This window comes from Diachasmimorpha longicaudata, chromosome 3 (genome assembly GCF_034640455.1).
Source record: "Diachasmimorpha longicaudata isolate KC_UGA_2023 chromosome 3, iyDiaLong2, whole genome shotgun sequence".
In the NCBI taxonomy this organism is placed as follows: Eukaryota; Metazoa; Arthropoda; class Insecta; order Hymenoptera; family Braconidae; genus Diachasmimorpha; species Diachasmimorpha longicaudata.
In genome coordinates, this window is record NC_087227.1 from 6,160,348 (window position 1) to 6,174,102 (window position 13,755).

A 13,755-nucleotide genomic window follows, 5' to 3' on the forward strand; every position below is an offset into this window, starting at 1 on the left:
AACAAGAGTATTGAGGCCTAATGAAGGGCAGAAATATCCACTCGGGAAATCTTGAGAAGGACTACAGAAAAAAATAGTAGAAACCCATAGCGATTTTCTATGAAATTTTACTTAAAAATATCACAGAAATTTGTGTCTTGGGAATAATTTACTGAATTCAATCAGCTTATGATACCAACACTGAGAGAAAAGTTTAGTAAAACGGAACAATTATTTTTTGACTCAACCACTCGGTGTTCAATAGTGCCAATTAAGTAACTCATTGATGCGCTGATTTTTATTGGAATAATGAGCTATTTTCAATTAAATATTTCATTATTTATGCTCTATGGGGAGCCCATTGTGAAAATAACAAATTAAAACGTTGAAACAATAGAATTGTAGGTTGATACGAAAGAATATTTATCAAACAAGATATATTTCGTAAAATCTACAATATTCTTCTCTGAGTGTATGAATCATGTAGAGAATTCATCATATTGACAAGCACGTAGAGGAGGCCTTGATATTACATATCTATAGAAGAAAACCACATTACTGAGAATAATCAATGAATCATGGTGTTAGCTAAGCAGCAAAGTTTACAGAAACAACATCTGTTTGTCACTGTATACATCAGTTAACAATTTTGTACTCCACATATTCACTCTTCCAAAGTCAGTAATTTCCCCCAAAATTCGTGCTTTCTCCTGAAAGACGATCACAGTTTTTATGTCATCTTTTTAATTCCATCGATTGCCCATGTTATGCCCACTTTATAAACTCGATTTAAAAATAGGATGAACATTTACAACGTGTAATGCATTGAACATTTCCACGAATCACCAGACTCTAGTCGAAACTAGACCGCCACTGGTCTATGAATGCCAACTGTATCCATTACATTAGTATCCACCGCCATGTGAATACGAAGGTTGACTATTAATATTAAAATGGAATGTAATTGTGTGAGGCGCAGCGATCGGAGGTGCCTGATGTCCATTTGAAAAAAAAAAACACTGTGTACATACATGAACAAAGGTGATAGAAAAATAACCTGCCTATTTATTTCATTTTGTTTTTCTTTTTTTTGTTATTAAATTCAAATTTTCAACATTGAAAATTCCAACGCAACGATTGCTCGATAATTTTTCTCGAACGTTTTGGACATTTTCGTGAAAATTCACGAAAAAAGTGCGTAAATGTTCCGTAATTTTTACCGAATATTGGTTTGACGCAGATTATGGAACAGGTACGTAATTTTTCAAGAAATTTTTCTCTCCTTCTAGTCGCGTTATGAACACTTCATCGCACTTTTTCAATTTTTGCAGTAAACCTTCCGCTCATCAAAATTTGAAAGAATTTACCAGAAACCCATACGACTGCTTCAAGTATACGATCTAGATGGCTTTTGATTTTTGACACATTTTTCCTTGATCTTTCAAATTTATCATTCTATCGATTTATACAGGTGTGGCGCAATACTTATGACGCGAACGACGAATTCGTCACTTCGACTCGAGCAGCAAAGTCATAATTGCACTTCATTACGTTCCTCTGATTGATAAAATCACAAATAATATTTTGACATTAACTTTTGCATACTAAGGGGAGAATTGTGACCAGTAATTTTTGCGAGTATGTAATTTTTAAGCAGGCCTTCGTATACACCCACTGAAAGATAAATATCACTCTTGTCCAGTGGGTTATACTTCACATATAGAGCACTCCATAACTCCGCACTCTAATTTTGAGGGTAGAAAGAGGGTGAAATTTGGTGGCGAAAGTTCCTGTTCCACTTTGTTACACGACACACCCCCACCGAGTTTTTCACTTTCTAGTTGAATAATCACAGAGTTGTTCCGCCCCCTGAACCAGTGGTTCTCACCCCCCAATCGTTTTTGAGTGAGAAAAATGACGATGAAATTTCATCTTAGGGTGAAAATCAGGGAATGGTCAGCGGTCCAGGAACCAGAGGGGGAGGTTCATGGACGAGAAAAACAAAATTCCTGTCCCAAGAATTTTAGTCACTAAAAAAAATTACTTGACATCACACGAAAATAAATATTCAATAAATTCGTTCGTTCAATAAATTCCATAAATTTTTTCCTTTCGAAAAAAATCAGAATTCATTGATTACCAAAAAATCTATTATCATCAACATAAACTTTCTCAGCATTTCCACACAATTTTTGGAGATTCTTAAAAAATTCTCAACACAAGTTATAGAAAATTAACATTTAAGCCAATGCAATTTTCAGTCTCAACACTGCAATTTTTTCTGGCCACCCCTTTGCACCCCCTTTCCCATGTTAGCACTAAAATATTTCTAAGAAATTATTTTTCGTGTTCGACATCCTCCATAATTAGTTTTCGAGGTATTTTGAAATTTTAGTCAGTAGGAGATTACAGTCCTCGAGTACAAATTTAGTCTGCGACAAATTCGAGTTGACAAATCGAGTCAAGTGTGAGGTCTATACTCACATTCGTTGAAAACAAAATTTAAGGCCAAATTGTATTTAATATTTACCAGAGGGAAGAAAGTTTGTTTATTTCCTGATTAATTAATTAATGAATTAACTGTTTACGATAGAAAAGTGTATCCCCCTGTGTGTATATAAAACAAGCTTTACCCCACCGTTTCTCGTAAATAAATGGTGCGATTTAGGTCTTTCTTTATCCAATCTATGCGCTTCCATGTGATTTAGACCTCATTAAGTTCAGAAAAGTATCGCCTCGCGTGCACGCGACCACCTTGGAAATCACCGCACAACACGAAATATCTAACACCAGCCGATGGGCTTCGATATACCTCATTAATAAATCCAAAAAAAAAATCCGAGTTAAATCTATAATGAAGAAAACTCCTTAGAACGAAGGAAATTTCATGTTTCGTGAAAAGTGAAAGTTCAAGTGGAAGGTAATTTCGTTTTTTTTTTTAATAAGCCGTCTGAATCCGGTGTCCCTCAACAACTTTTCCAACAACATTGCATAATTGCTCGAGTCACTTCGTAAGTAATTAAAATCCTAAAAATGTGTGCTTTATTCGTTTCCTCAGCAGTGACGGTCACCGTTGGATTCCACGTGAAACGCTAACTAAATAAATTTATTGGAAGACTTATGCTGACATTTAAAAAATTTTCAGCACAAATAAACCTCGATATGTCGAACGAGTTCGTCCTCTTTGTGTGAACACAACATTATTAACCACAATATTTCAGTGATCTTGAAATCCGCAAAAGAATATTTTCTTGAATCGAGAAATATTGTTCTTTGTCAAAAATATCAGTCCACAATAATTCTTATTATACTTTCCCCACTGTATAATCCAAAATAATATCAAAAAATGACAAATCTTGATAAACAAATTTTTTACGTGATAATATGTTTAATAAATTGGGAACAATCGTGTACATTTCGAATGTTAAAAGGGCCTCCAAAGCCCGAACAAATAAATCGAAGGAATGTTCACGACCAAAATATTTGCAGATTCAATTGATGAAAAAATACATCAAATTTATTTGCGAATACCTGACAAATTGCACTTGATAATCGAGAAAAGACCTGATTCCAGGAATGGCATCACTTTAAAGAGAAAAAAGCCCTCAACAAAATTAAAACCAAACAAACCCAAACCCCCAATAATCGGTGACATCATCCCCATTTAGTTTCCCTCCTTTTTTTATCCAAAAATTCTCCTGTTAGTCATTTTTTGTTATTTCTTTTGGAGGGAAAAAAATCACGTTACCGTCAAAGTATCTGTATCGAGTACATCAAAGAGTGTCTACTGGTCCATGAGTTCAATGGGTCTTGAACCGGCAAAATAAGCGCCTCTCCATCCCGGATTTCAAAACAGTTTGATGAAAAAAATTGGATTCAACTCTCGTACAAATTAGTACAAATGATTGGAAAAACATTCTCGTGTTTGTTTCAAATAATAAAAAAACCCTGAACTCGTTTACCCTCTCGTAAAAGTAGGAAAAATCCTATCGTTAAATGACCATTTAATTGGCCATCAACAGTAATTGCAGGGATTTCGTTTTCCCTGCAATTAAAATGATTTCAATTATACTACCCCTGAATATGTGTCACAACGTGTTACCGGGAGAATAATATCTATATCACCCTGAAGAATAGAGATATAACAAAATGAGAAACGAAGGGCGAGAGAGGAAGAAGGGAATAAAAGAAAGGTGGCCCACATAGATTGTGAGGTTTTACGAGGGGTTGGAGGCAAATATATCTTTGTCCTCGAACTCTCAATACTCCTCCTATTCCCAAAAGGATGCCTCGACTTTTTTTTCTTTATGGCTCGGCCTCTTAAGACCAGAGAGAGTGTTAAGAAGAGAACAGAAGCAAAGAGCCAGAAAATCCTTTTTTTTTAAACTAAATTCTCACCATAAATTGGAGTTCATGGACAGAGGACACCCTGACGATTAAAAAGCGTTGAGGGGAGTTGAATACAACCGCAAAATAAAACTCGACACAAAATTTTATCGGCAAAAATCCTCATAAAAGCCACTGTTAATCCCTTGATACTGTAAAAAGACGGACATTTCACTTGAACGCAGGTGCTTGAGGAAAATACCTCGCACATTCAAAGGGGAATAATGGAATTGTCATAGAGACATTCTCTGTAAAGAGCAGTGAGTGATATCTACAAAGAACATCTTCCCGGGAATTCATCAAATTTTTTTTTACCCAGAAAAAAAATTCTCGAAAAATTATGAGAAAATGAGTAAAAATTTAATTGAATTAGCAAATCCTTCTCAATTTTTATGCACACGCACAATAGTTTGCAAATGTCAAATTCCCCTGACACACTTCCCTCAATTTTGATTTTAAAAACGTGACGGTTGAAAGAAACGAGCAGTCATTTTTTTACATTTTTTTTCTTCGTATGCCATGAACATCTGCACTTGTGAACTTCAGACGCAGGACAACCAGTGAATGGAGAGAGAAATTCTGTAGAAATTACCCTATCGTTTGGTAAAATCTGTCGGCTGCTCGGTAAAAGTACTTTGGACGTTTCAAAAAATTATCCAACAGTCCTAATTATCCAACTGTTCCTAAGCAGCTGACGAACTTCATTAAACGAATTTTCATTTGGTCATATTCAACTCTACCATTCGTTAATTTCCAATAACTTTTGGATGCAATAAATAAATCATTCCATCAGTGCACCGATGTGTCCGAAGAAAGTGCACCATCAGTTTGATGAGAGACGAAACCACTTGCATCAGTGGCAACTGCAGTGGGAAACCTCGCGCAATGGGAAATGGACTCATCGTCTGACCCTGCGTCTAGGTGTCTAGCTAATTCGCCAACATGGAGGGGTTGATTATTACGTAACACATGCTACCAGGATATGGAATTGTCTGAGTGTACCTTCATAAATACTAACATGAGGATTCCCCGGAGTGTCTGGCTTATCCAGTAGTTGATGATGATGAAGATCATGTGCTGTTCACTTGTCACCACTTGAGCATGATTTGCGGTACTTTGCAGACTGCACTTGAGAGGAAGAGCCTGTCTGAACTCAATAAGTTATGGGATCGTCAAAGGAGCCTCAACCCTTGGAACAAGTGCATCATTTTGGAAACGAAAGAATGAGAACTAGAACAAGAAGCTACTGGATTACGTACTCCAGCACATCTCGGTGCTCTATGAGAACTTATCGAAGATCATTGATTACTGAGGAGAATGAACTGGTGAAGTGTCAACTTCAGTAAAGTTCAAGCCAATCTTCAGTGAAAAAAAAAATAGTGAGAAATCCAAAGACTCATAGCTGGTGCGATAGTAATAGTGAGAATATGAATGGCACCCGACTGACTTCACGTTGTGGTCAGTCTGAGAAAAGAATCTGATTCAGACTGAGTAGTGGGGACAGTACGATTAAGGTAGTTTTATCGTCCTGCAAACAGCTGATTGCTGTTGAGATGAGAAAACGTCTTTTTGGGTCCAAAAATAGGCTGGAAAAATCCTCAAAATTGTAATTAGTGAGAAAAAATATCTTGTCACAATTGTAAGCTAATGAGAATGGTGTGGAAATGACTTGAGAAAAATATACTATTGAAAGAAAATTCCTCTGAAGTAATTGGAGACTTGTGGGAAAATTTTTCTTCTCAACGCATGGGGCGTATGGGATAAGAGAAAGCAGCACTGGCTGAAGTTTAGTTGGTATTGATCATAGATGGGAGTCTGACATACTTCCCTCGAAAGAGGGAATCACCCACTTTCAAGACGTGGACATTTAAAATTTATTTTTTCATGTCGATATACTGACCCATCGATCTGGACCAGTAAATGAAAAAAACTTCAACAGAATAAATTGTCACTCGTCTTTTATGACGTGTGACATGTGCCTCAGATTGTTCATTTAATTTTTTTTTTTTATTATTATCGACTCGTCGTTATCAAGAATATTTCCAAACTAGCTAAATGAAAATATTCTTGCTTAGTATAATTGTCAAGAGGACTAAAAAATACATCCAAGAAGAGAACTATTTTTTCTCACGCTTAACAAAAGTGATCGATACGCGATGTTGCCAGAAACTTGCTAAACCTGCTCAACACACTACAGGGAATTCGGCAACGTTTTCATTCAAATAACAGGGGCGATGTTTCCCCGCGGAAGTGACGAAAATGGTCGGATCACGGGTGATCAATCTACGGGAAAATATTTCAAGTTTGGTATGTCGTTCAAAATTAATTTCTGAATATACCAGAGGCTAAACAGAGAAATTCTGATCCCGTGGTATATTTCCAATAAAGACGAACCGAAACATATTGTACATCCGAGAAAATTTTCTGATGAATACCCTGATATCTATTGACTTTTTATCTGCATCACAAGAATTGTCCAATAGATTTTTTTTAGTACATTTATGCTGTCTCCACTTCAGTCGATTATATCTATTTACTACATTGTCAACTGCCCTATAGCCGATTCATTGAATTTCATTCTACCACTTTGTCACTGAATTGAACTCTGCACCCTGTCAATTAAAATAATGTTTGACAATTTCCCACCAGTAGAATAAAAAGTTCGAACAGCCTGTGATCGATAAGAAAAAAAAACCACGAGCATTTTCTATTCCCTTTGATCTCCGGAAGTGTTTTTGACAGTTTTCTTTGTACCCACAATTTTGAAAATTTAAAAGACACTCGGTACTCCTATTTTTTTTTCCAATACGAGCTGGGCAAAGGGTCAAGGTTGCACGTGTCAGTATGACACAAAAACAACGCTTCGTTGATACAGATACACACAACCCTTGCAAAGATTAGTTTTTCTTTTTTCGTTTTTTGACAAAAGAGGTACTAGGATAGTGTTACAGTCAGAAATATTGATGATAGCTGTCATGTACTCACACTTCTATGGCTTTGTTCCAGTTGATCACGTAGCCAGATAAAGCGAAGGTCTCGATGTGAAGTACATGGATGTTGCCCCTTTCCGTGCCAACGTACAGCCATTTACTTTGAAGGGGCAGGTGCATCGAGGTTATACTGTAAATGCCAAAAGAGAGAAAAATATAGAAATCGAAACGGAGTTAATGTTGAAGAAAAACATGGGGAAAAGATACTTTTCACGTTTTTATACGCATCAGAGAGGACATCGAATGAGGGAAATAGAAATAACAAACGATAAAAGACGAGACAATGAGTAATTTGATCGTTCGTGTGTGAAGAACCAGAGATGTGCACACCCATTTCGTAAAGATCACTCTGTAAATATTTGTGGAAGAAAGGGGAATGATACAACTCAAGAAATCGAGTCAAATTACTAGTTGCGAGAAAACAACTGAAAATTGAAAAAAAAATCTCGATTTTGTAAAAAATATATTGAGGCAATTATTGGTTTCGCAAAAAGTTTCAGATTTTTTTTTTGATTTACGGAAAATGGAAAAGGACTCTAATTTTTTAAAAAATTGAGACACCGGGATTGAACTGGATGAGGGTTACATCCCCTCGCTTTGCTAAAATATTTGCATGAGGTTCATGTTTAGAGCTCCCAGAATCAAAGATTGGCGTATAATTACGCAGTTTAATAACGCAGTCCTTTAAAAGTGCCGACATTTTTCGTTTAATCAGCGACTGATTCCGTTGGCACAATTGAACAGGACCTCGTTGTTGATAAAAAAAATAATCGTTCCATTTTACTAAATTTTCCTCTCAGCGTAGAAATAAAAAAACTGGAAAATAATCTAAAGCACCCCAGCACTGTAAACCACTTTTAAATATTATTCCCCTGAGAGCATGCACCATCCAATCAAATCCAAAATAAAAAAAAAATGCAACATGGCTGGAGGCAATTTGACCGATAGACTTCAAACCGAAGTGAAATCAATGCAGATGGACTGGTCCATGTATAACTAAAACACTGTTCAATCCCGAGCTCAAAATCTGCAGTTACCTTCGCCCACTAGATAACGGCTAAAATCTCGTCGACGCGTATAAATACATATGTATTTTCCCGTCCTAACTAAAAAAAAATGCCTGAATAAATAGACAGCACACAGAGGGGTGGAAAATGCAAATTACATGGTCCACATGAAAAAGTTAAAGAGGCAAACATTAATTAGTTTCTATTTACGTTTAAAAGGGGCAGAGGAGATTTTTTTTTTTCATCAAGGGGTGGATAAAATCGAAGAAGACCAAAAAGGAAATGGGGAGGAGAAAAGTTTTGATAATGGATGGAGAGGAGTGAGTAGGAGGGGACTTGTAGTGAAAAGTTGGCTGGAGACAGCTCATTGTAACTCGTGTGTTAACAACGACGATCGGATGTTGCTTCGCGCAGATAAGGGCTCAAAAACTGTGTTGGCTAGTGGTTACGGTGGCTATTGGTCAGCCTTGAGCACACAGTGCTGACGTAGCTGCCCGATTTAATTTCAAAGTGGTGATTCAAAAAGGTAAAAGTAAATATTCGGTAACACAGGGATAGAACACACAGATCAATAGAATAGGATATTCATTGATTTAGTGGAGAGGAATTATAGGGAGCCCCAGACACTGATAAATAATTGTGAATGATTCAGATGATGGTAGTGAGGTTTCTTAATGACAACTCAATCTTTCTGTCAGTGTAGATGAGACGATTTTTTCTTCTACTGCGGAAATGTAATTACAAGATGAAGGGGAATCTTTAAAAAAAATGTCCCTTCATCTCTACTCCTTTATAAGATATGAATTCCATGAAAATCGATAGAGAATACCTCCGTAGTATCTTAAGATTGTTCCAGAGTAACTCTTCTGCATAAAAAAAAGGCATTAACAAATGTCAAATAAAAAATATAACATTCCAAAATAAAATAAAACTAAAATGAAAATTTCCCCTCATCTATTCTATTATTCTAGTATTTTATCTATTATTCTCTTTTGATTTCTACTAACACACAGCCCACACAGTTGGTTGATTAACGTATAATTAAATGCACTGCAATCAAGGAAGTCTGGTCTCGACACTGCGGGAAATAGGGAACAAAATATAAAGCTTAAGGAATATGCATGAGAAATAAGGGGAAAAGCATTCAGTCATTTTATAAGGTAGAAAAAGAAACTATGAATTTCTAATAAATTTTCCCTGATGAGGACCTCCCAGGAGGGACTTTGGAATGAAATATGACCGATTATTGATCGTCTTTCAAACTCTTAAAATTGCTTATAACTGCTGACTCATAGTCAAGAATACCATGGAAATGTTTTTCCTTTGAAATCATTTTTTAGAAAAAATATTTTTCTTCAGAAACATGAATAAAAAAAATGATGAATGAGGGAAACACTATCAGCGATGAAGATCAATCATGAATGGAAGATTAATTTTTAAATATTACATGAAGAGCATATCAAGTAAACTGGTCTTTTGATAATGCAATGTAATGGCCGAAAATCAAGTCACGCAAAATAAAATAGTTAATCAAATTTCCGCGTTGACATAATCGAGTTTTGCAACAATTAAGAAAATGAAGGACTATTAAGAATAAAGAACAACAATTAACAGAGAACAATTCAAAATCGGAACAGTTATTTTCACTTTTCCGAGTTCAAGGAACGCATTAGAGGGGTTTCCCTCTTTTCTTAATGATAATTAAAAATTTGTCTTTTTTGTATTTTTCTTTCTTCCACGAGTTCCAAAAAATTTCCCCGCAATCGTGTAAAAATATACTATTTTTCCAATTTTTTTGATTTGTTCAATTGCATAGCAGATTCGGGCATAAAATTTGCATTTTTAGTATTCTACAAAATTCACTGCATTTGGAATTAGTTTTTAACAACAGCCTCAGAACTTTCCCATACCATGGAAACATCGAATTGCAGGAGTATCCACAATCCCAATTTGTTCTATGCCTCGCGTGTAAGAAGCCTGCATTTCATTATTTAGTATCCCATAAACTCTGTACTACTGCTAGTTAGATTTTTTATACAACCAGGGACTATCATAAATGTTATTCCTCTTTAGAAAACAGAATTTTTTTTAACAAAAAATTATCTCATTTTTTCATATACAATGGAAAAATATTCCAACATATTATCCGATAAAAAAGTAAATAAATAGATAAATGTGCATCCACTTGACACAATTTTTATAAATGAAAGAAAAGAATGTATGCGTCCAAGAAAATTTCATATCTGTATTTTATTAAAATTGGTCTCGGTTTCATTTCGCGAAGCGTCATGACCTTAGCAATGAAAAAAGTGATAAGGAAAACCAGATAAAATGGAATCACGTGGAGGTCAATGCTCCAGTGATCCATGATTTAATCATTTAAGTTATGGTAAAATGTAACAATAATATCATATAACCAATCAAATCGTCTCATTATTCTACAAATTTAATCAGCTCATTACCATACGATTTTGTCGAAAAATAGTGCACAATCCTCATGAAACTGGTGTTTTTACACACTTGGGATTAACGTACTCGCCCTCGGCTCGTCTATAGCCTCGGAATACAGTTAAAATAATCAATGTTCATTAAACAAATGAATTCCTTACCTCTCACGTTGAAACTTGAGGCTCTGGACGACCTGTGGAATTTTCTGTCGAAAATTCCATAGGTGCACTGTGTTATCAGCAGTCAATGAAATTAGGGCACCTTCATTGATGAGAAACAATAGTTGGAGAACAGATGCATCACCCTCGTGTTTGACGTGCACATCAACTCCTGGTCTTCCCAAACTTTATTTTTTTTCGTCTCAAGGTCAAGGAAAATATAAGTTTGTGGGGAGTGGTTATAAGGATATTTATGACGCAGTGAAAATTTTATGGTGCAGCAATAAAGGATGAAAAGGGAAGCATCCAGAGGTTTATGAATCTCCTGCATATTATTTCGTGAGTATTAAAGGAACTATTGATTCTAATTACAATTTATTTTCGTGCAAATAAATTCTGCGGACGTTTTTTTATTCAATTTGATGAACAGAGGACCATTTTCCAGAGAAATGGTGAATTGTTTATTCAATGATTATTAACGTTATGTCGTGAGAATGGAGGTGACAAAAATTTTTACGTAGAAAATTCACAGTGATCGTTAAACAAAATTATTTTTCAAAGGATACATTCTGAGGGATCCAGTTTTGGTGCCAATTGCCAGGAGCTTTTGCACGGGATCGAAAGCCACTGCTGTTGGTTGATATGGAAATCCATGTCTGAAGGTCTGAAACAATGAAATTTCTTTTTTCCTCATCAGACATTCTTTTCTCCTTCTCAACTTCTACTGAAAGAAATTGAAGCATTTCTTTTTGCTTGAATAATGGAAGTAGTCTGGTCTAATATCGACTAAACTGTCAGGTGAGTTAGAATGGCCAGTAAAGAACGGAACTTTATCGTGTCTCGTTTCCATTTCTAGTGACAGCACCAGCGGAAGACCAAGCGGTTTCCTGTTTCGATTTTATTCAAAAATTCACTTTCCAAGAGTTTAAACAAGGTCTCATCGTACCATCAGTGTGACACCTCTGACTGGACGAGTCAATCTTGCGGTGAGGACATTTGATACAGCGAAGTGAACTTGAGAAAGAGCAGCAATAAATATTTATCAATACACCTGCACCCTGTACTTTGCTCCCAGATGGGCGGGAGGAAAGTGCATACTTTCCGCACTTCTTTGTGCTGGCAAGGGCGGAACGTCTTGACCTTCCATCCGAGGCATTGACGTTCCACCCTAGGGCGGAAAGTATCCACTTTCCTGCCGCTCTCCAAACAACAAAATACAAATTTTCCTTTGCTGATGCGTTGAAAAATAGCATATGCATCATGACTATCAGCCCTTAGTGTACGATATTCTGGGTAAACGAAAATTGGAACTCAAAGGGGAACTGTTTAGAACAGAGTGAACCACCCAGTCAACCCTTCAACAAGACAACTAATTTGCATATTTACTAGGAAAACGAGATCCTTTATTCAGGGCAATGAAACTTTTGCCAAAAGGGCAAAAGTTCATTAATGTCACTAAACGCAAAGAGATTTTGTGAAACATTCCTGTATTTAAAGTACTATTGAATTTTGTTCGTCCGATTGTTGATATGTAACAACTTTTATCGTTGCGAATATACGCGAGTTCACCCTTAGCCCTTTAACGAGATTGATTTGTAAGTGTAAGAAAACAATATTGTTGTTTTAGCTAGAAAAATTAATTATTGGCATTCAGGATACTATTCTCTTGATATTTTAGTAACAAAAAGTTCTCAAGAAATTTTGTTTCCTCAGTGCAGTTAATTAAAGTCAATCTGGGCTCGCTTGGAAGAAAAATGTAATAATTTTAATTGTAATAAATTAGTTATAGCAATTTAAAAGTAATTCATTGTGTCCCTCTTTCCCGAATCGCCACAATTTTTTTTTCTCCCTGTACGAGGAAAATATTTCAAAACGGAGGGTCCAACTTCTCTGTATGATTCACCGCAGGATTTCCTATGTGAGTTCTCAGATGAAAAATCTATACACATTTCATCCACGTGAAATCACCCGAAAAAACCAGTATAGGGTGAACAAATCAATTGTTCGGATACAGTTGAGGGAAATACGAGTTTCGTCGTAGAACCTACAATAAAAGAATCACCTAAATGGAGATTCGATGGTTTCCATGACTTCCAGAATATTTTAATGTTCCGGAATTGTTTGTAATATAAAATAAAAAATTTAACCAACAATAATTGAGTGAATATTCTTTTTATTTATCAAATAGAATAGAAAAAATAATTCGCATGAGGCATTTCCAATGGCGCAATAATCAACGAGATTCTTACTGAATTAATTATGAAATTATGAGAAAATGGAGTTGTCGTTTCTAATTAGTATCTAATAAAAATCTCTAATCATCACTGACATATAAATTTTTGCTCGAAGTTGAAAAATTCTTATTTGTACGTGACATTGGACTACAAAAGAAACACAATGTGATAATTTTTTAATTATAACTTTTCCATCATTATGTCAACTACTTTACGGAATAGAATGATTTTTAGAGTCTAAAATCATTCTATTGAACCGAATGTTATCGAAAAATAAATAATTCATAGCGATTGTACGAATTTATCCATTAGCAATTTGTTCGAGGATGAAAAACTTGAACAAATAGTCTTTCAAAGACACCGACATCTCAATAAAAAAAATTTTCTCTATCCCCTGTACGTGTCAATTGTGAAACAAAAGAGCAAAGGTGGAGACAGCCAATATTTCCCCATCGTCACCCTCCCAATTCCATCATTCTAAAAGGGGATGAAAACCCTAAACCGAAGAATCCGTCTAAAATTTATAGCACTGATTCCTAAATTCAAATTCGTC

At 35.6% G+C, this 13,755-nt stretch overlaps 1 protein-coding gene and 1 long non-coding RNA gene across 10 annotated transcripts in view; one reads left to right on the plus strand and one right to left on the minus strand.

Annotated features, from left to right (window-relative positions):
• LOC135160645 (syntaxin-binding protein 5) overlaps positions 1-13,755 on the minus strand; it is a 51,000-nt gene that overhangs the window by 36,353 nt on the left and 892 nt on the right. For all 7 annotated transcript variants that reach the window (XM_064117417.1, XM_064117418.1, XM_064117416.1 and 4 more), the window contains exons 2-4: positions 11,535-11,632; positions 10,972-11,154; positions 7,351-7,485 (exon numbers count right to left, since the gene is read on the minus strand). In XM_064117417.1, the coding sequence (XP_063973487.1) occupies positions 7,351-7,485; positions 10,972-11,154; positions 11,535-11,632 (416 nt within the window). The remainder of the gene's footprint in view (positions 1-7,350; positions 7,486-10,971; positions 11,155-11,534; positions 11,633-13,755) is intronic.
• On the plus strand, positions 825-12,838 carry LOC135160650 (uncharacterized). 3 transcript variants are annotated; one of them, XR_010298603.1, is made up of 4 exons: positions 825-1,020; positions 7,372-11,307; positions 11,530-11,766; positions 11,825-12,838. It is a non-coding gene; the product is annotated as an uncharacterized LOC135160650 (long non-coding RNA). The 3 variants fall into 3 exon arrangements; XR_010298602.1 differs by lacking the exon at positions 825-1,020 and adding an exon at positions 1,029-1,231; XR_010298604.1 differs by lacking the exon at positions 825-1,020 and adding an exon at positions 2,908-2,990.